This window comes from Lygodium microphyllum, chromosome 2, assembly GCF_053477565.2.
Source record: "Lygodium microphyllum isolate KBCC chromosome 2, Lygodium_microphyllum_v1.1.10, whole genome shotgun sequence".
In the NCBI taxonomy this organism is placed as follows: domain Eukaryota; kingdom Viridiplantae; phylum Streptophyta; class Polypodiopsida; order Schizaeales; family Lygodiaceae; genus Lygodium; species Lygodium microphyllum.
The window spans coordinates 34,413,090-34,434,422 of NC_141136.1; the positions used below are offsets into that span (position 1 = coordinate 34,413,090).

General features: G+C 44.2%; 2 protein-coding genes and 1 pseudogene across 4 annotated transcripts in view; 2 read left to right on the forward strand and 1 right to left on the reverse strand.

The window, feature by feature from the left end:
- Positions 1-16,603, reverse strand: part of LOC148039591 (uncharacterized) — a 47,481-nt gene extending 30,878 nt beyond the window's left edge. For all 3 annotated transcript variants that reach the window (XM_087692066.1, XM_087692077.1, XM_087692069.1), the window contains exon 1: positions 16,423-16,603. In XM_087692066.1, the coding sequence (XP_087548192.1) occupies positions 16,423-16,513 (91 nt within the window). In that variant the 5' untranslated portion in view covers positions 16,514-16,603. The remainder of the gene's footprint in view (positions 1-16,422) is intronic.
- LOC148039592 (uncharacterized) lies at positions 730-7,722 on the forward strand. Its single transcript, XM_087689873.1, has 2 exons — positions 730-839; positions 6,309-7,722. Exons 1-2 carry the CDS (start codon positions 730-732, stop codon positions 7,720-7,722), a joined length of 1,524 nt encoding a protein of 507 aa, XP_087545999.1.
- On the forward strand, positions 10,016-10,597 carry LOC148039593 (uncharacterized; annotated as a pseudogene).
- Positions 16,604-21,333: the final 4,730 nt, after the last annotated feature.

Below are 21,333 nucleotides of genomic sequence, written 5' to 3' on the forward strand. Positions count from 1 at the left end.
CCAGGGTCTGTTTGGGTGTAGACACAGAATTGTGCATTATGGTTGATAGAAAGGAAGACACCAGAGAGGAAGCGTCTTCATCACAGGAGATCCCTGTTGTTCATGAGGTGGGAGAGTCTTCTAGATCTCCACAGTTTGTTACTCCTCCTGTTATGGTTGAGCCACAAGTTCTTAGGGCTTCTTCTATGGATGAAGACATTTTCAAGACTCCGTTAGTTGTTGCTGTGAGGATGTTTACTAAAGTGATACAGAATCCAAGGTTTTTGGCATTTTTGCAACCCTCTCTTCCTTTACAGCAAGTTGGGCAATCTGCAAAGATTTCGGATCCAGTAGAGGTCCAGGATAAGGGTAAGCATGCTGCAGACAAGGCAGCTTGCGGAGTCAATGGAGACTCCAAGATTGGTTCCGCCTGTCCAGGAACAGGTGGCGGAAATGCTAGTTACACAGGCATTGCCAGTTCAGCTCACCACTTTACAGCAGCCAAATGTTGGCTTAAATGGACAGGGAAGCAGTTTTCAGGCTTTACCACAGATTTTCCCACCGACCTCTGTACATCCAGGGTACTTTGGAGGTGGATCTGTATTTCAGAGTATGGCTGGTTATGCACCTGGAAACCAGATTTATGTACCAGGAACAGTGTTTGGGGGTACACAGGGTTTTATCCCAAACCCCATGTATGGCAATATAGGCATGCAGCCTGGATTTCAGGGAGTTCAGGGCAGTTTTGGCATGCCACAGGGCACTTTTGGTATGGCTGGTTATCAAAATCAGCAAGCAAGTATTGTGTCTACAAGCCCTGTAGTCAATGGTCCGGCAACTTCCATGCCACCTGTGTCAGAGTGCAGCGGTGCGGAAGCGTAGGACTGAGAGAGAGAGAACGCAGAGAGAGAAGAGAGAAAGAGACAGTGGAAGATGAAGATCTGCTGTATAAAGTGTGCTGAATACAAAGATATGCAGAAATATACACGGGCGCAGTGCGCTGGACTGCGTGTCTCCACCTCGATGATGCAACCTGCTGTTCACCTCGAAGTCCGCTGCAGTCTGCACTGTCTCCTGTCTGAAATCTATGAACAAAGACGGAATCTGCGCGTGTCACCGGTCTGTAATCTGCGAGCAGAGAAGTGTGGGAGACTGCTGGAAAAATCGGCTATTTGTAGACAGAAATCTGGGCGAAAATAGGGCGCCAAAAAACAGCCTATCGGCTGCAGCCGACTGCCTGCACAGGTCGGACTGCCACGTGGCAGTCCGACTACGCAGTCCGACTGCACTCCTGTCCGACTGCACTGGCTGCCTGGCTGTGATCTCTAACACCCCCTCTCAGAGCCTGGGCAGGGCAGAAGCCTGAGGGATCTAGAATGTCTCCGAAGTAGAGCCTGGGGAAGTGCCTTCGTAAACAAATCCGCAAGATTGTCCTCCGTCTTGCAGTACTCCACAGTGATGGTCTCATCCAGAAGCTTCTCTCTGATGAAGTGGTACTGGATCTCTATGTGCTTCATCCGGGCATGAAAAACAGGGTTCCGTGCCAAGGCAATGCAACTCTCATTGTCACATTGCAGCAAAGTAGGATGAGTCTGGGGGCACCCAAGCTCCTCCAATAATCTCCGAAGCCACACAGCCTCACATGTGGTGGAAGACGCGGCCCGATACTCCGCCTCAGTAGACGAAAGGGCTACCGTGGGCTGCTTCTTGCTACTCCATGAGATAACACCTGCACCCAAGGTAAACCAGTAACCTGTAGTAGACCGCCTGTGGTCCACATCACCGGCCCAATCCGAGTCGCTCCAACCTGCAAGTACAAGATCTGAACCATCTGTCCCTAAGGGATAATGAATCCCTAAATCAGACGTCCCCCTCAAATACCGAAGTATCCTCTGAGCAGCCTGCCAATGCACTGTCTTAGGTTCACTCATGAACCCTGCCAAGAGCCCAACAGCAAAACAAAGATCAACCCGAGTGTTGAGAAGCCAAATCAAGGACCCAATCAACTGACGATAGCGGGAAGCATCCGCCATAGGAGAAGCTGAATGGGAAGTGGCCTTCCAGTTCGGATCCATAGGAGTAGAAAGGGTCCGACAATCCTCCATCTCAAAAGACACCAAGAGCTCCTGTACATATCTCTGTTGAGAGATAAAGATCCCCCTCTGAGACTGATAAATCTCATGGCCCAAAAAGAAATGGAGTAGACCCAAGTCCGTCATCTCGAACGTCCGATGTAAAGCTGACTTCGTCTCTTGGACCTGCTGTGCATCATCACCTGTGACAATCAAATCATCAACATATAACACAAAAAGCACACAACCATCCTCGGAAGTGTGAACATAAAGCTGCGGATCGGCCTTGGAACGCCGATATCCCAACTAAGACTGGAGGAACGAATCAATCTTCTCGTTCCATGCACGCGGAGCCTGCTTGAGGCCATACAAGGCCTTCTTCAACCTGTAGACTTTCCCATCTGAAGATCCAAAGCCAGGAGGCTGCTCAACATAGATCTCCTCCTTCAAATCACCATTGAGAAAGGCCGACTTCACATCCAACTGGTAAACAGGCCAGCCAAGGCAAGAACACCTCTAATGGTCGCCATACGAGCTGTGGGGGCAAAAGTATCATGACAATCAATCCCTGGGCGCTGTGCAAAACCTTTAGCAACAAGGCGAGCCTTGTGCTTATCCAAAGAACCATCGCTAAGGTATTTGGTCTTGAAGACCCACTTGACGCCAATCACCTTCTTATTCGGGGGGCGGGGCACGAGTGACCAAGTGCCATTCCTCTCAATAGCCTCCAACTCGGCTTCCATAGCTTTCTTCCATGGTGCGGACTGTAAAGCCTCCTTCACGGAGGTAGGCTCTCGATCCTGCAGAACACGGGTCATCAAACAATAGTTAGAGCAAACAAGCTCCGTAGAATGTGCCTGGTGCCGCCATGACCACCGTGGACCATCCTGCGGTCCCCACTCCTCAGGAACCCCCTCGATCCCTGAATCACGGAGTGTGTCACAGGCCCAACGAGGAGGAGGCCGAACCTCCCCTCGTCTCTCTCCATAAACGGAAGACTCTGGAATATCCACCGGTGGTAACTCCTCAGGGGTGACCGGTGGAACAGTAGACTCTGTGTCAGAAACAGAATCATAATCAAAAGGCACGGGCTCCAATGGAACTGTAGCAGGAGCCCAACTCTCCCCTGGATCTCCAAGAACGGGATGCTCCTCACCCGTTGATATAGCCGGGACCTCCACAAACCGCACATCTCGACTAGTGTACACATCCCGCTTGACAGGAACATACAATCGATAACCTTGGGACTGGGAGCTGTAGCCAACAAATACCTGTCTTCGGGAAGCTGCTTCAAATTTATCACGGTGAGCCTTGGGAATGTGAACATAGGCATCACACCCAAAGACCCTAAAGTAAGAAACATCGGGCTTGGTCCCAAAGTAAGCCTCAAAAGGGGTCATCCCTGCAACGGCCGAAGTGGGGGATCGATTAAGGATGTGGACTGCAGTAGCCACAGCCTCGGCCCACAGAACCTGAGGGGTCTGTCGGTGCTCCATCATGGTGCGCGCCATCTCGATCACACTGCGGTTTTTCCGTTCAAGAATGCCATTTTCTTGAGGAGTGTTGGTATTGGCAAACTCCTGGTGAATACCGTTATCTGCACAAAACCGAGCAAACTCATTAGAAACAAATTCACCACCCTTGTCGGATCGCAAGGTCTTCAACTTTCGGCCCGATCGGTTCTCCTCAAAGAGAAGCCAATCCTTGAAGTGTGAGAAAGCTTCTGACTTTAATGCCAAAAAATAGGCCCATGTCATCCTGCTGTAGTCATCTACGATCGACATGAAGTAGAAGCTCCCACGCAAGGACTCATTCCTCGTAGGGCCACATAGATCCGTAGATACAAGCTCCATCGGTGAAGTAGACCGCCGCGAAGCTGTGTGGGGAATGGCATCCCTATGCTGCTTCCCCTGAATGCAGGAGACACATGGCTGCTGGCTCACCACTATATCCGGCAACCCTCGAACAAGCTGTCCACTTGAGGCCCTCCGAAGATAATCATAGTTGAGGTGACCAAACCGAGCATGCCATAACTCTGACTGTGACTGAGAGGTAAGAAGAAGAGTAGAGAGGGCGGTGGAAGACTTCAATTTATAAATGCCGTTCTCCTCATATCCGGATGATAGAACCTTCCTCGAGCCACGATCAAGGACTCACACCGTAGTACTGTCAAACTCCACCAAAAGGCCAAGGGAGCAAATCTTATGAACTGACAGGAGATGGTACCCTAAGCCTGGTACATGCAAAACCTCTGAGGTATGGGTACCCCCTCGTCCATCTGGAATAAGCTGCATCTTACCCCGGCCTGCAACAGATACTGAAGAGCTATCTCCAATGAGAATCTGCCCACGCGAGGGTCGCAACTGGGCAATACCATCTGATGAAGGAGTCATGTGCCGGGAGGCACCACTATCAACGATCCACTCTCGAGCCTGGGGAGCCGTCATCGCAGCATCAGAAGCATTCGGTGAAGAGTCCTCAATGACAGCTAGATGAAGAAATGCAGCTGATGAGGGTGCAGCCACCGCTCCAGAATCCTTTGTGTCCTTCTTGTGGGTGTCCTTCTTGTCTTTGTCAGGGCAATCCTTCTTCCAAAGGCCAGTCTTTCCACAAATATGACATGTGAATTCTTTGTCCTTGTCCTTATCCTTGTCCTTCTTGGACTTGTTATCCCCCTTCTTCTTCTTTTGGTCCTTCCCCTTCTTCTGAGAGGCTTGACCTGTCAGCACCTCCGACTTGGAAGCATTTTGTCCCTTTAACTGTTCCTCTTGGTCCAAGACCATAGGAACCAACTCTTCCCACCGAAGAGTAGACTCTCGCCCCGAAGCAATAAGGGCAGAGTAAAATGTACCGAATCGTGGCGGCAACTGGGACAAAAGTGTGATCGCCATGTCTTCGGAGGAAACCGGCTTCCCCGCATTCTGAACCTACATCTGAAGCTGCCTTAGCTTGTTAATGTGCTCCCGCAGCGAAGAAGACTTGTTTACGGACAAGGTCCGCATCTGTACCTCCAAAGAAACCCGCTTCATAAGGGTCATCCAATTGTACATCTGATCAAGCTCCAGCCATATCTCCCGAGTCACCGTCAAGTGCTCGATGTGAGCGATCACGGCTGTAGTACATGATAGAAAAAGAAAGGAACGAATCATGGCATTCAGTTTGTCCCAATGAGACTGAGCCTTGGCCAACTCCGCACGAGCATAGGAAGAGAGTTTGCACTCATCTCTTACCGAGGGCCGGTCGATCTCCTCCTGTACCAGCTCCGCCAAATCATAGGACTCAAGGATGGCCAACATCATGACGCGCCAAATGCGGTAGTTGTCGCCGTCGAGCTTCTGATCTGCGGGAAGAGCCGGTAAGACAGGCACCTTCAGGTCCATAATCGACTGGAACTCCAAGTCAATCTCTGTAGACATCTTCACCTGTAATGCCTTCACAAACGCAAAAGCAGCCCCCTCTGACTGTGAAAACTCAGCTTGCTAAGGCTCTTCCGCGTCCTGAAACTTCTTCACCCGCCGGAGGCGATGAAAAAGCAAAACCTGCACTTGTAGGCTGAAAACTCAAACTTCCTCCGCGTCAAACAGCAGTAAACAGCAGCAAATCCACCACCTGGACTCCTTTCCTGTGTGCCCACACTTGCCTCAGCCTTGTTCCGAGGCGCAGCCCTCCTATCTGCCCTCAAACGCTGAAAACGCAAATTTGTGTCGCGATAGAAACTCCTCTTCAGGTTGATTCTGCGCTCAGTCAGCCCTCTAACACTGCTTTGATACCATGTCAGAGTGCAGCGGTGCGGAAGCGTAGGACTGAGAGAGAGAGAACGCAGAGAGAGAAGAGAGAGAAAGAGACAGTGGAAGATGAAGATCTGTTGTATAAAGTGTGCTGAATACAAAGATATGCAGAAATATACACGGGCGCAGTGCGCTGGACTGCGTGTCTCCACCTCGACGATGCAACCTACTGTTCACCTCAAAGTCCGCTGCAGTCTGCACTGTCTCCTGTCTGAAATCTGCGAACAGAGACGGAATCTACGCGTGTCACCGGTCTGTAATCTGCGAGCAGAGAAGTGTGGGAGACTGCTGGAAAAATCGGCTATTTGTAGCCAGAAATCTGGGCGAAAATAGGGCGCCAGAAAACAGCCTGTCGGCTGCATTAAATGCAGCCGACTGCCTGCACAGGTCGGACTGCCATGTAGCAGTCCGACTGCACTCCTGTCCGACTGCACTGGCTGCCTGGCTGTGATCTCTAACAACCTGTTAGTGTTCCTATGTTACAGGCATATCCTACGGGCCCTTTGATGGCTCATGAGAAGCCAAAGCCATACAAGGAAGGTGGTGCAACCATACAGTTTGACATCTTTCGAGGATTTGAAGATAGGACTAAGGCTCTCTCTTTTTTACAACAGTTTGATGCCGCATTTGCAGGAGGGAACTTTACAGAGCCTTCTAAGGTCCAGAAAGCTGCCACCTTTCTTAAGGACAATGCTAGTCAGTGGTGGAGTACACTGTTGATGCAAGGACAGGCTCCTGCCACTTGGACTTACTTTAAGCAAGTATTTGCTTCTGCTTGGTTGACCAATGAATTTGAGATCGATGTTATGTCAGCTTGGCACAATTTGGATGCATCTAAATGCAAGGATCTGGAAGATTATAACAAGAAGTTTTGGGAGGCTTTGCTTCCAGTCACTTCTTACAGGGTTGTGCCATTGACCGAGCAGATAGAGAAATACTGTTGCGGGCTGCCCAAGGAACTCCGGAATTATTGTACAAAGACAAAGGTCACCACTTTGACTCAGTTAATTGAGAATGCCAACACAAGAAATGCATTATTGCTGGGACAGTCAAGTGGTTTTGGGGGCAGCATTAAACAAGACAAATCTGAGAAATTTTCAGCAAAGAAGCCATTTGGTAAACAAGTTTCTCAGATTTCTCAAAGCACAGGTAAACCTTGGCAGTTCAAGAAGAAGCCAGCCAAGTTCTTTGGACAGCAGTCAAAGGACCAGAAGAAGCCTTTTGTGCGCAAGTCTCTTGAAGAGAAAAAGGCTTTAATGGCTGAGAGGAAGTGCTTTATCTGTGAGCAGACTGGTGATATTGCGTCTAATTGTCCGGACAAGAATAAGAGACCAGCTGATGATGATAAAGAGGACAGGAAAGGAAAGAAGCCCAAACCTTCAACAAGTTTAGTGCCAGATATGCTGGGAGACAAGCCACACTCGGATGCTAATGAGCTTTGCAGAGCTTGGGGTAAAGTTAGGGATCAACATGTACTCATTTTCTTTGATCCTAGAGCTAAGGCAAACTTTATCTCACCAGAGTTGGCTTCTACTTTGGGCATCAGAGCAGATGAGATGGGCTACACAGCAGAGGCAGGGTTGGCATGTCCTGGCCACTCAGAGTCTGTGACACCCATTCTTGGAAAGCTGCGTCTTCATATACAGTCTTATGTTGATGCAGAAGAATTTTATATCATGCCACTTGAAGGCTGTGATGTCTTGTTGGGAATGCCATGGATGTTCAAAAAGCATGGTGTATTGGATGCCTTTAACAAGACACTGACTTTGGAACATAGGGGAAAGACTCATGTGCTTGATGTGAAGCTTAAAGGAGAGTCTATACCTCTTGTATCGGCTTCTACCATTACATCTGTAATAAAGAATCATCTTTCTCGTACTTGATTTTTGCACGTGATGTCAAGGATAATGACGAGTCAAATTTCTCTATGTTAAATAGAGACAAGTCTGCTTTCTTGTCTCAATTCAGTGATTGTTTTTCTGACTCATTACCATCACAGTTGCCACCAGAGAGGTCCGAGGATCATGCGATAGATTTGGTGCCAGGCAGTAGCCCACCAAATAGACCTCCGTATAGGGTTAGTGCAGCCCAACAGAGAGAGATATTGAGCTAGGTGAATGAGCTGTTAGAAAAAGGGTTGATTCAGCTAAGTTCATCTCCCTTTTGCTCACCAGTGCTCTTAGTGCAGAAGAAGGATGGCTCTTGGCACATGTGCATAGATTATCGTGCGTTGAACAAGAGTACCATCAAGAAGAGGAAGGAGCGTCAATTTTTAGCAGGATAGATTTGAAGAGTGGATACCATCAGATCAGGATTAAGCGAGAGGATGTGCACAAGACTAGATTTAGGACCACGTTTGGTCTCTATGAGTTCTTGGTAATGCCATTTGGACTTACTAATGCTCCTGCTACGTTTAATAATGATGGACATGATTTTTCATCCATACAGGCAGTTTGTTGGTACATTCTTTGATGACATGATTGTCTTTTCAAAGAATGAACAGGAGCATAGAGAACACTTGAAAGCAGTCTTTGATGAGCTTCGTAGTAATAGGTTACTTATCAATGGCAAGAAGAGTGAGTTCTTCTTGGAAGAAATCCAGTTCCTGGGGCACATACTGTCAAAGGATGGTGTCCGAATGGATCCTGCTAAGGTTGAAGCAATTAGAACATGGCCAGATTTGAAGACTGTCCATGATGTTAGAAGCTTCCTGGGTTTGTGTTCTTACTACAGGAGGTTCATTCGTAATTTTGCAGAGATTGCTTCACCTTTACATGCTTTACAGAAGAAAGGAGTCTCTTTCCAGTGGACACAGAAAGAGATTTCAGCTTTTAATCTTCTTAAAGAAAAGATGACTTCTAGTCCAGTGATCATTCTGCCAGATCTTAGGAAGTCATTTGTTGTCCAGTGTGATGCCTGTGGCAATAGCATTGGTGCAGTGCTAATGCAAGATGGCCGGGTAGTGGCTTATGAAAGCAAAATCTTGCGAGGGCCAGAGAAGACTATGCAGGTCTATGAGAAAGAATTGCTGGCTGTGATTCATGCGCTTTCTAGTTGGAAACACTACCTACTTGGGGCAGATTTTGTTGTCCAGACAGATCATCAGACATGCGTTATTTCTTAACTCAGACTAAGCTGTCAGAAAAGCATATGCGTTGGGCAAACTTTTTGTCAATGTTCCATTTTCAGATTGTGCATGTGGAAGGCCAAAAGAATGTTGTGGCTGATGCTTTGTCAAGGAAGCCACAAATTTCAGCTGTGTCAATTCCTTATCATCATGAGCTTGATGATATGAAGGAACAGTATGCTAATGATGAAGATTTTGCAAGGATCTTTGATCAGCTTGTCAATGGACAACATCATGAGCATTATCTTCTCAAGGATGGTTTCATGTTGATGCATGGTAGACTATGTGTGACTACGCCATTGAGATGGAAAGTTATGACAGAAAGTCATTCCCCACCGTACGCAGGGCATCGTGGTATTGATGCAACAGTCAAAGCAGTAGAGACATTCTTTTATTGGCCTACTTTGAGAAGAGACGTGGATGCTTTTGTGCGGCAGTGTTTGATTTGCCAGAAGGTCAAGTTTGACAAGCAAAAAGCACCAGGGCTTTTACAGCCATTGCCTATTCCAGATAAACCATGGGAAAGCATAGCTATGGATTTTATCTTTGATCTTCCAAGGACACCGACAGGAAATGATGGGATATGGACTATTATTTGCAGGTTTAGCAAACAGGCTCATTTCATTCCTGTCAGGAAGAAGATAAAACCAGATCAGATGGCACGTTTGTTTATGTGCAATGTCTTTAAGTATCATGGTATGCCATAGTCTATTGTCAGTGACCGTGATCCACGGATGACAAGTCTATTTTGGAGAGGCATATTTGAGAACGTGGGCACAACGCTTAAGTTCTCATCGTCATTTCATCCACAGAATGATGGACAATCAAAAGAGGCAAATTCTATTGTCTTGGATCTGCTTAAGTGCTATGTGTCAGAGCACAAGTCAAAGTGGGAGCGGTATTTGCCTTTGGTTGAGTATGCATACAATAATACTGTGCATTCGTCAACAGACAAAGCCCCTTTTGAAATTGTTGAAGGTGGTAAAAAGGTTCCTCCCATTTTGCATACAAAGGATAAGATCTTTCAGGCAGATCAGTATGTGCAAAGTATGGATGAAATGTATTAGAAAGTTAAGCATGCCCTTGAAAGGACTCAGGCAAAGCTAAAGAAAGCTGTTGATCATCACCGTCGTGAATTCTTATTTTCACTTGGTGATTGGGTACTGTTGCGGTTTGAAAAGGCACGCTTAAAGAAGCGGAAAGGCAAGGAAAGTCTTTTCACTAAGCTTAGTATGCGATACTATGGCCCTTTTCAAGTAACAAAGAAGATTAGTGATGTCAGCTATAGGCTGAAATTGCCTGACAATTGGAAGATTCATAATGCTTTCCATGTAAGTCTTCTCAGACCCTATGTGGGTGATGTGCCAGAAGATATGCCAGCTGAGGAACAGCCCGAAGTTGAGGAACTTGATGAAATTCTTGTTCCAGAACAGGTACTGGCACGCAAGGAAAGGAAAGTGAAAGGCAAGGTTGCTAGAAGGTATTTGGTTAAGTTCAAGAACTATCCAGCTATAGATGCTAAGTGGATGGACGAAGGTGAACTTGCAGAGTCACCTAATGTGTTGGAACTTTACCTTGAAGCATTTCGCTTGCAACCTACCTTGACCCCTTGTATCTCTAAGCTGAAATAGATTGTCAAAGTGACAATGCTCAAGAAAGAAATTATGTACAGAAACAGATTTTGTACAGGTTAACACTTATTGTGTCCATATGGTTTTCTCAGTGCTAAAGAAGTAAGTATTGCTTGCAAGAATACAGTTTTTACTTCTATTGAATTGAATACATGTTGTAACAATGGTTACTCGATCGGGCATGTAGGGTTAGCTGGAAGCATGTATGACATTCATGCAAACGAGGATGTTTGCGATTTCGAGAGGGAGGTATGTCACAAGACTGTGACAACTATTACCTTTTTGCTGATTTCTTTATTACTACTTTATTTGGTTTTTATTTTTGGAAGGTTTCCTCTTGAAATCTAAACGCCTGAGTTGCGTGGCCAGTATGTGAAACGGACAGGAATGTCCAGTGAGTCAAGACTGGACAGTTAAGGTCCCAGTACAAGTCTGGAAGAGACTGATGGCACTGTAGATTGACAAGCCTGGAAGAGACTTGTGAAAGTGTATATGGACAAGTGTGTTGAAGAACTAGCCTGGAAGAGACTAGTTCAAAGTGAAGATGGACAAATCTGCAAGAGATTAGTCCATGTGGGGTCATCAGTGGAAATTCACTTTCAGTTGAGCTACATTGCAAATTTGGATGTAGCCATAGTCTGCAAAGATGGTCAGAAGACTAGTGGGGATGCAATGGAAGCAGCTCCTAAAATTTAGGGAGTTACTATTTTTGGACCCCAAGATCTGTTCGCGTCATTATCTTCGTTTTTGCACGAGGATGAATTCTCTGGTCTGTGCCGAGGTCAAATTTTGCACCGATCATGAAGAACTTTAGACCGAAAGGTTTAAACAGGAAAATTGTTACATGTATGCCATGTGTCACAATTTGGGCATAAATTCCCAAAAGAGAGAGAGAGAGAGCAGCACAAAGACGAGTTTCGATGCATGAGGGGCAGATTGGAGCATGGAACTCATGGGGGCTGAGGGCAGATTGCTGCAAATACATCAACTATGGAGGGTACTTCTTCATCTCTGACTCATGTACAGAGGTTGAGCTTGCTCCTCCTAGGTCACTCTCTCTTTATCTGAGCAGATGGATTATGTACAATGTTGTGGGCTGATCAAATGGATCATGAACAGTGTTGTGGGGTTATGCACAATTGCCGAGGCAAGAGCCTCTTGAACAGGTACAGGGTTTGCTAATTGCATTCCCAAGCAAATACTTGTGTGGAAAATGTTGTTTTCCTGAGATTTCTCACGTGAAATTTCGCAGGATTCAAAGGTGGCCCATAAGGTGTGGGAGCCCGCTGGCTACGCACGCAAGTGATTGGCAGGTAAAACAAGGCCCAAAACAGGAAATTACAGCCTGCTGTATATTTTTGCAGGTTTAGGTTTTTGGACATTTTTGGTGTCTATTTGCTCCAGAAGCTTCAAGGAAGCTCCAGGGACACTGTACATGTATTTTGGAGCAGTTTAAAGACAAAAAACCAGAAAATTCAGCGTGCCGAATTTCTTACCAGGCACTTCATTGAGTGTGTTTAGGTGTATGGAGGCACCTATTGAGTAGGGATAATGACCAGGTCAAGTTGTACTGCCGTTATGCTGTCGAAATCGGGTTGGAACTGTGTTTCCTTCTCCACTTTGTATAGGGACAGCTTGTAGGCAGGTTATTGTGGGATTATCCCTTTGTTAATGAATAAAGAAATACCACAAGGGGCGCCTGACTTAGGGGCCAACAGGGTGTCTGTGTCGCAACAGGAGCATTCTAGCTTCCTGTATTTCTTCTTGGTTCTGTGTCTTTAAGTTCAGGTAAAGTGGGCGACTGTGAATTGGGTGAAAGCATTTATATATTTTGGTTGTACACTACTGCCCTTTCCAGTGAACAGGCCGGTTTCAGACGGAATCCCATAATACCACAGAATGCTGCTGGTATCCTGACACTAGCACCAGTATCTATGCCTAAAGCAAAATCAACGAGACAACCTGCGACTGCAGCAGCTGAACCACTGGAAGAGCCACCAAGCAGTGGAGATGATGCAGCTGGATTGACTGGAGTGCCATAATGTGAGGTTACTGAGAGGATGCAGGGTGCTTGGAGGAGCAAGCTGAGGAGGAATACCAGGACTTCTCGGAAGGAGGAGGAGGAAATGACAGCATTTAAAAAGAAAGAATATAGAACAGCTATAGAGTATTATTCTAAAGCTATCAGACAAGATGAAACAAATGCAACTTATTATAGTAATCGAGCTGCTGCATATTTAGCATTGTCCAGTTTCCTTTTAGCAGAGGCTAACTACAGCAAGGCACTTGAACTCGACAAGAAGAATGTGAAAGCCTATTTAAGAAGAGGCACTGCACGGGAATTCCTTGGCTACCACAAGGAGGCTAATGAAGATCTTAAACAAGCACTTGTTCTGGAGCCCACTAGCTACCTAACTCAGCCATGGCTCTGATACCATGTTGAGAAACACGGATCTAGAGCTAGTTAGCTATGGTGGACGCAAATTAAACACACGATACATTATCAAAATGAGGGATTGTACCTCGAGTGAATTAGATTCCAAGATAGATTAACTTGGACTCATAAAAGCAATCTTAAGTAACTCAAACTGATAGTTCCATTGTATTGAAATGAGTGTCAATTATAGCTTTTTAGATAGTACCACTTTTCCTCTCTGTGCTTATGGGATTTTAGATATCTCTTCCTAAAGCATACATCATTGTCTCTCTCTCATACAAAGCCACTTATGGGCAAGCCTCTTTTAGGCACACATCCAGCCTTTACAAGCATTCATGTTAAGCATCATTTGCTATTCTCAACATTTTCTTCATGGTGACCTGGATAAAGACTTGTATATGAAACAACTCGAAGGTTTTACTATTCCAAGGAAAGAGCATTTGGTTTGTAAGTTGAAACGCAACTTATATGGACTAAAACAAGCCCCTAGATAGTGGTATAAAAAGTTTGATACTTTTATGCTCAACCGTGGATTTAAACGCAGTCATGCAGATCATTGCTTATACACTAAAAAGGCTAATGATGGAAGCCTTATTGTGCTGGTCTTATATAAAAATGACATGCTGATTGCAAGAAAGCACAAGAGTACTTTGAATGCTCTTAAAAGGCAACTGAGTTTGTGCTGGTCTTATATGCGAATGACATGCTGATTGAAAGAAAGCACAAGAGTACTTTGAATGCTCTTAAAAGGCACCTGAGTTCAGCCTTCTCAATGAAAGATTTAGGGGCAGCTGAACGTATTTTGGACATGCAGATTAAAAGAGAGAGAGGGCAGCACTTGTTGTTTCTCTCACAGGACAAGTACATTAGCAAAGTACTTGACAAATTTAATATGGCTAATGCTAAGCCTCTTAGTGTGCCTTACCACACATACAAAGCTTAGCAAAATTGATTGCCCAAAGGATGATGCAGTTGCTAGTGCTATGAAGGGCATACCTTATGCATCAACTTGCAGTTCTTCGATATATGCCATGGTTGCAACTCGCCCTAACATTGCTCATGCAATGGGAGTTGTTAGTAGATTCTTCTCTAACCCTCACAAGCCACATTGGAAAGCAGTGAAATGTATCTTCAGATACTTAAAAGGTACACAAGAGAAGTGTATATGCTATGGAAAGGGTACACTAGAGTTGTAGCGATTCTATGATTCGGACATGACAAGAGATCTTGACACTAGGAAATCTACCAGAGGATATGTCTTTACTTTTGGCTGGCGGGGCTATCTCTTGGTGTTTAAGGTTGCAAAAAATTGTTGCACCAAGTACAAAAAAGGCTGAATATATTTCAGCCACAGAAGCTTCTAAGGAAGCTATTTGGCTTAGCCATCTGGTCAAGGATTTTGGTCTTTCTTCACGTACTCCAGTGCTTGGTTATGATAGCTAGAGTGCAATATGTTTAGCTAAGAATGCCATGTTCCATGCAAGTACCAAACACATAGATGTTCGGTACCGCTTTATTAATGACTGCTCCTAAGCTCAATAACCACTCAACAAGGCTCAGCTAAGCCTTGGAAAGCTCCTCAACAAGCATGGAGCAAGTTGGAGCAATCCGAAAGAAAGAAAAACTCAATGCATACCTTGAGAGAAAGAAACAATGACCACCATAAAACCTTGAGTTGAAGCTTTGAATCCGGACTGAAATAAAGGATGAAGAAGCTCCTCAAATGGTTGGCTTTGATACCAGTTGGAGAGAGTGAGCCTAGAGCGGAAGCACGCGAGTGAAAGCAAAAGCTATGGCGGAAGAGGCAAGAGCGAGAGAGAGAGAGAGAGAGAGAGACAAGATGTGAGAACTTCAATAGTCACAATGTGTGACCGGCCTTCTCTTTATTCAAATGTTACTAAAAGAATAAAAAAATGAAGTGGCAGCAATGGACACCCACCACCCATAGTATACAGGTGTATGGGTATTGTCAATGTAGTAATACACAGGCAGCTAGGTACAAGCGCCTTTACCCCCAACACATCATCCAACCAAGTTCTAGCCGACTTGCCACGCCGCCCACGCTACGACACATATTCCAACACCGAATGTCATGCCACTTACCCCAAACATCACCTACCTATCGTATAGATCGCCTTAACTCCAATAAACACCGCATTAAAATCAATTTGTTTTTCTCTCGACAATCTAAGGCCCCCTTTCACATTCTTTGCCTTTTCCAACCACCAATTGGGCCAATTTGCCAAATTTGGGACTTTCGTAAAATCCACTCAATCTGGCCTGAATTCCCAAACAAATTAGGGGATTCTCATCAATTCCCAAAAATTCATCTAGGAATCGCTAAAATTTATTAGGTTAAATTTGGGGCTTTTCCCAAGTCAAGCTCAATTTTACTCCGAATTTCTTCAAAATTTTTGGTTTTTTTTCAAGAATTAGGTGTTCTTCATCAAAATTGATATCCAATTCATCAATAGATGTGACATTCAACATCTTTTGATAACATTTGGCATCATCCAAGTAATGATTTTGGAAAAATTCTCACAACTCTATTCCAATCAATTTTCTTCAAAATTCATAGATTTTGCTTCAATCTTCAACAAAAATTTAAGGCTTTTGTCCAAATTCACACCTTGCGGCCTAAAAATTGGGGCTTTTGCCTCAAATCACCTTCATTGGCCTCAATGTATACAAAATTATTATTACTTGTGTTGGTCCTCATTTCTCTCAACATCAGAGAAATTTTTATTTCTTTTTGGGCACTATTTTTAAGTGAAACTTCTCAAAATCTACTACCGTTCGCATAATCGAAGCATCCTCAGCCATTGATCTCTGCCCTCGGATCATAGCTAATCTAGCCTCCACTTTACTATTATAATCTAGCATCTTCAACAACTTCTGTAAATTTGCTAGCCATCTCAATTCCACAAACTTCCTCACCTTTGGTTGCAGTCTTCTCAGACATACTCTCTTCTAGATGCTTCATCGAGGTTGTGAGTTGATCATCTCTTCAATATAGATTGAATACTAGAGATATAAGACTTGACTCATTCTCCAATCAACTGATTTAGACTCATCAATTCATTTTTAAAACGAGCCTATATAATAGTCAACGCATCCCTCACTTGAGCTAGACCCCAGTACTGTATGCTCACCTATCAACTCTCATTGAGCTACTGTTTGCACCTTTCCATACACCCCTATGTTATGATTGACGTTTACAAGCGCACAACAATTGACATACGCCTGCTGGCTAATGGAAATGATGAATCTGCTTGAAAATGATACACACACACACACACACACACTCTCTCTCTCTCTCTCTCTCTCTCTCTCTCTCTCTCTCTCTCTCTCTCTCTCTCTGTGTGTGCTGGAAAAATATGTAGAGTACCTTGTGGCCCCGTCTCCTGCTCGTCTACGCCATCCACGGCCATGGGCTTCGCTACGCTTTTCTTCTTCTTCTGTTTTTGTTTCTTGGCCATGTTTTTTTTTTCTTGGAGGCGGGTTGGGGCGGACTGCGGGGAGCCTGGAGGCTGGGAGGTGCCAGAAAGCGAGAAAGAAAGACCTTCACGTAAAAAGAGGAGAAGTGGTACGCTTTAATGAGCCCCACAATGTTTTCTTAAGAGTCAGTTTCGGCTACTTTTTTTTTTGTTTAATGCGTTCTCAATATATATTGAGTAAAGTAAAAGACCTGGGCATTGATAGACAATTTTTTTGTGAAAAAGCTCGACCATCCAGCCCTTTGGCTTGGTTGTGGACAAAACAATGAGGACTTCTTGCCTAAGTGCAACTAGATCCACATCCAATGGCATCCTCTTCGGATTCTTAAAGATCATAGCATTCATCGTAGATCATACAAACTTGAGGACAATTCCACATACAAGGCTTGTTAGCTTTCACGAGGAGTCATCCAAGTGAGCTTGATCTCCAAAAAAGGCAATAGAAATACCAAAGCCATCCCTGAGGTTGGCTTATCTTAGCGATCTTTTAGTTGCTCTCCACAAGAGGCACCACTTTCATGCACTCCCAAAACTAATGTTTTTATGTTTCCTCTACTCTCTCAAAGAGCGAGCACATAGGAGAAATTATAGATATCTTGCTCAATCTATGCCTCAATGGCAATCTCTTGTGCATTAGTCTCCATCACAAGAAGTTAAACCTATAGGATTGGGTGGCTCTCCAAACTCTTATGGCTCTACTTTTCCAAGTTTCTACGGTTGTCGAGGGAAATTCCCTCCAACGGGTTTGCATACTCATTACTATAGACGGATAATGACACGCCTGCTTATTTGGCGTGGTAAGATCTTTGAGTGGGCTATCCATCATCTTGACCAGTGAGGTAGGCTAGTTCTCTTTCGTAAAGCTGAGTACTGTCTCTAGCCATGCAGTTTCTTTCTTACTTAGACTAAAACTATTGACCGCAGTTTGGGAGTTAATTAATTGTCTTGGGCCAGGATCCCACATGTCCACCCATACCTTGATCCCTTTGTTGAAGATTGATTTTGAGATCTTTGAATCCTTAAAATCCAAGGTCAACTCTAGATCATACCTAGTAGGGGGAGAGCCATATACTACAATCCAACAAGAAGTCATTACCTCTACCCAACCTAGGTTTCCATGTGGCATTTGTGAGGATCTTCTGCCCTATGTTGGCTATTGCTTGGGCTACTTCAAAGTGTGGTAGCTTGATAGGGCTTTGCACTCCTACAATGAGGTCAACACAAGGGGGCCCCATCCCAAGTAGTCCCATGCGCCTTAGCATTAACAATCAAGTGTTGGAGTATGATGCCAGGAGGCATATTTCACGGTGGATTCCGTGCCACGGTGGATTCCGTAAACTTTTATTACCGGGGCTCATACACAAAGTGGATTCTTTGTGCGAGAAGTCGATGGGGACGCCTATCCTTTTCGGGTGTTTTGTTAATTTTATGTGTACATGGGTAATTCCATAGCGGGTGATTCCACAAAATACATATTTAATTAATAAACGTTTATGAGTTTAGAGTGTGCACTCGTGATAAATTAAGGTTAGGATTGATTTCTAACCAATTTATTTATGTAGCTGAAGATTGCTAGGTATTCACTTTTGTCAGTTTAATTGTATTATTTTACTAACGATTGTGAATGCTTCAGTTGATGTGTAGAGATAGCAGCAGTGGCGGTGGAAAGCATTGGAGGATAGCATGTATTCAAATTTATCGTCAATATTTTGATGGGCACGTGTCTTAGGCATGGTGCCTATATTTTGTCGCGCTTATTTATCGAAGCGCTTGATATTTATTTATTATTTTTGTATGCGCATGGGCGCACGATTTAGATATTTGTATTGGACATTGTATTCGGGTACGCCTAACTTCTTGGGCGCCCATTAGCTTTATTTCTATTTGGCACAAAAGCAAACTCAAAAGCTAAAGCGTGTTATTTTTTAATTTGGGCTATTATTTGAGCTTGAAGATGATTAATATATGAAATACATGCTTTTTGGAGCGCTCACACAAGGCATGGGGGGAGATTGCACCCAATTGGTCTCTTGTTCATGTCGTGAAAGCTTTCTACATTGATTTGTGTGTAAAAAGTAGAGTTCTTTTGTTCTTGGGGACCTTCAGACGCTCACTACGTGCGCTTGCGGCATCCAATCTATGCACCAGAGTATTACCACCCAAGGTTACTCTCCATTCATCCTTTTCATTAATTTTGTAGCATCGCTTTACAACTTAAGGGCAAGGTTGTTTAGACCCACAACCCCCATGGTTCTTGCTCTCAGTGAGTGCCTCCCAGCTTACTTGCGGCATCAATTTCTTTCCTTAATAAGACTAGAGAAAGCCCCTAATAGCCTTCTCCACCTCAATCCTTGCACTCTGGCTGGAAGGCAGTTTAGGGCCCACATAGATTGTCATTGAGATGAGCATGGTCTTGGAAATTGTGACCCTCCCCACCAAGGACACTGGGACATCCATCCATTTCTTCACCTTTTCTTGAAATTTACACGGGCACCAATTGAAGTGCTACTTTAGGGTAATGCCAACCCCGATAGATACACCCAGATATCTAACTAGCTCTTGTGGCTTCATCACCTAAAAACCTAGCTCAACAAGCCATTGTTCAAATTTAACATAGTTGATTTTAGAGGTAGAAGGTTCAAAAAACTCATTATAGACTCCAAGTAGGTTGGCAACAAATTCTTTGTTAGTCTTCACAATAGAGGCATTATCATTTGCAAAGAATTAGGCTATTGTTTGGGACCCACCAAGGACAGGCAGTCCCTTGATAGTACTGGCCTTAATAGCTTGGTCTATTTTCCTTAGGAGTGGATCGGTAATAAGCACGAATAGTAGTGGTGTTAAGGGGCACCCTTGCCTGATTGACCTCTATAAGCTGAATGGTGTGGAGAATTGGCCATTGATGTTAATGGCTAATGCTCCATTCTCCTAAACATAGCAATCCCCATATTGATTAAGTTTGGCCCAAATCTTAGATATACAAGGACCGAAATGGTGAAGGGCTAGCTTATGTGGTCATATGCTTTGTCCCGATCCATGTTTATGAACACAAAGTCAAATAGTCTATTGTGTGCTAGCTTATGTGGTCGTATGCTTTGTCCTGATCCATGTTTATGAACACAAAGTCAAATAGTCTATTGAGTGCTTAGTCCTTCCTTTCTCAAATCCATACTTTTTGGGATATATGATTCTAGCAAAAAGATTATTTACCCTATGAGCAAAGGCCTTAGCCAATACTTTATATGTGAAGTTGAGCATAGTAAGGGGCCTCCAATTGGCTTAATGTGGTCCTATGACTTGAGGACAAGTTTGATTATTCCTAGGTTCATTGCCTCTAGTAGAAGACCTGATGCCCTTATGTAGTTTAGAAGTTCTACTAGATTTGAGCCATAGACTTGCCACATTTTCTAAAACACCTCTATCAAGAGTCCATTTGCACCCTTGGGTTTGAGCTTTTACTACCAAGTTCACTTCTTCCTTCTTTTACTACCAAGTTCACTTCTTCCAAGGAGAATAGCTTATCTAGTAGAAGAGCTGCTCTTGTGGAATGGGGGATACCAACCCCCTTGAAAAAATTTCCCATTCTTTCCTCATAGTTTATCACATGAGGGTTTTCAATGCCCAATATCGAGGATAAATGCTCTTTGAAAATTTGTGTGATTTGTTGCTCCTCATAAACCAGTTTCCCATCTTTATACTACACAGAAGTGATTGTTTCCTTCCTTTTCTTAGCCTTAAGCTTAGAGAAGTAGAATTCATTGGGTGCATTGCCCATCAAATCCCATTCACCCTTTCAATTGAATTTTTGCTGCCTACATCACAGAGTTCTACTCTCTTTTTATGAAATCATTGATAGCTTTTAGGGAGTTCTGCATTTAAAGTCATTGGAAAATACCTAAAATGTTGCTAGTATTGTAGCTTTGGCCCTCTCAATTTGCTTGTGGTAATCCTCCTCGCCACAACCTTCCTCTTACCATAAGCTTTGGTTGCCCTGGTGATTGTCACCTGACATTTGAACCACTTGAATTCTGGTGTGCATGGAGGGTCTCTTGCATCCTCCCATGTCTTGCACATCACTTCAACAAACCTCTTTTCTTCAAAGAATGAAACATTCATCCTAAAAGGAGGGGGTCCTCTAGAGTTACCAATAACCAAAATTATTTTGAATGAGACCAAAATGGGCACATTGTCTTATACCATTATATCCTATAGAGGGCATGATATTTGATGTTGCTCTCAATCCACCATGCTCCCTAGGATGAATAAATTCGGTCAAACATCACACCTCTCCAAGAAGGGCTGACATGTCAATTATGCCATGTCAAGCTTATATATTTGCTCCCTCTCCAAGTTAGGGCCAGATCTTTTAGGTCACGTGCTCCACTAAATCAATTCCATGTTTCCTTTTCATCCTTTAGCATATTGCCAGAGCCATGCGATCAATCCTCTTGGTGATCGATTATTGTTGAGATGTCGAGCTCTACATGAGCTAGCATACTCTATGTGCCTTGGTGACGTGGCAAGATATTACTCACTAGCATGTTAGGTGACCGACATGAGGCTATGCCAGTGATTTTACAGTTGGACTATGCCCATGCAGTCCATCCTTGGTTATGGCATATTCATTGTGCCACCTATTCATTCCTTAGCAAGTTCGCACTTAGTAACCTTGTGTATGTATATAGTAGTACTTTCATATTAGCCTTTTATTATATTATAGACTTAGTGCTTTTATGTGGAAGAAGAAAAAAGAAGAAGAAGAAGATTTTAGCCCTACCTTTCTATGTGCTTAAGTCGCCATT

Bases quoted from the DNA above. Each gene is read 5' to 3' on its own strand.
- LOC148039592 (XM_087689873.1), top strand. From the start codon at position 730: ATGCCACAGGGCACTTTTGGTATGGCTGGTTATCAAAATCAGCAAGCA. The intron at 840-6,308 runs GTGCAGCGGTGC...ACAACCTGTTAG, and splicing joins TCCATGCCACCTGTGTCAGA to TGTTCCTATGTTACAGGCAT.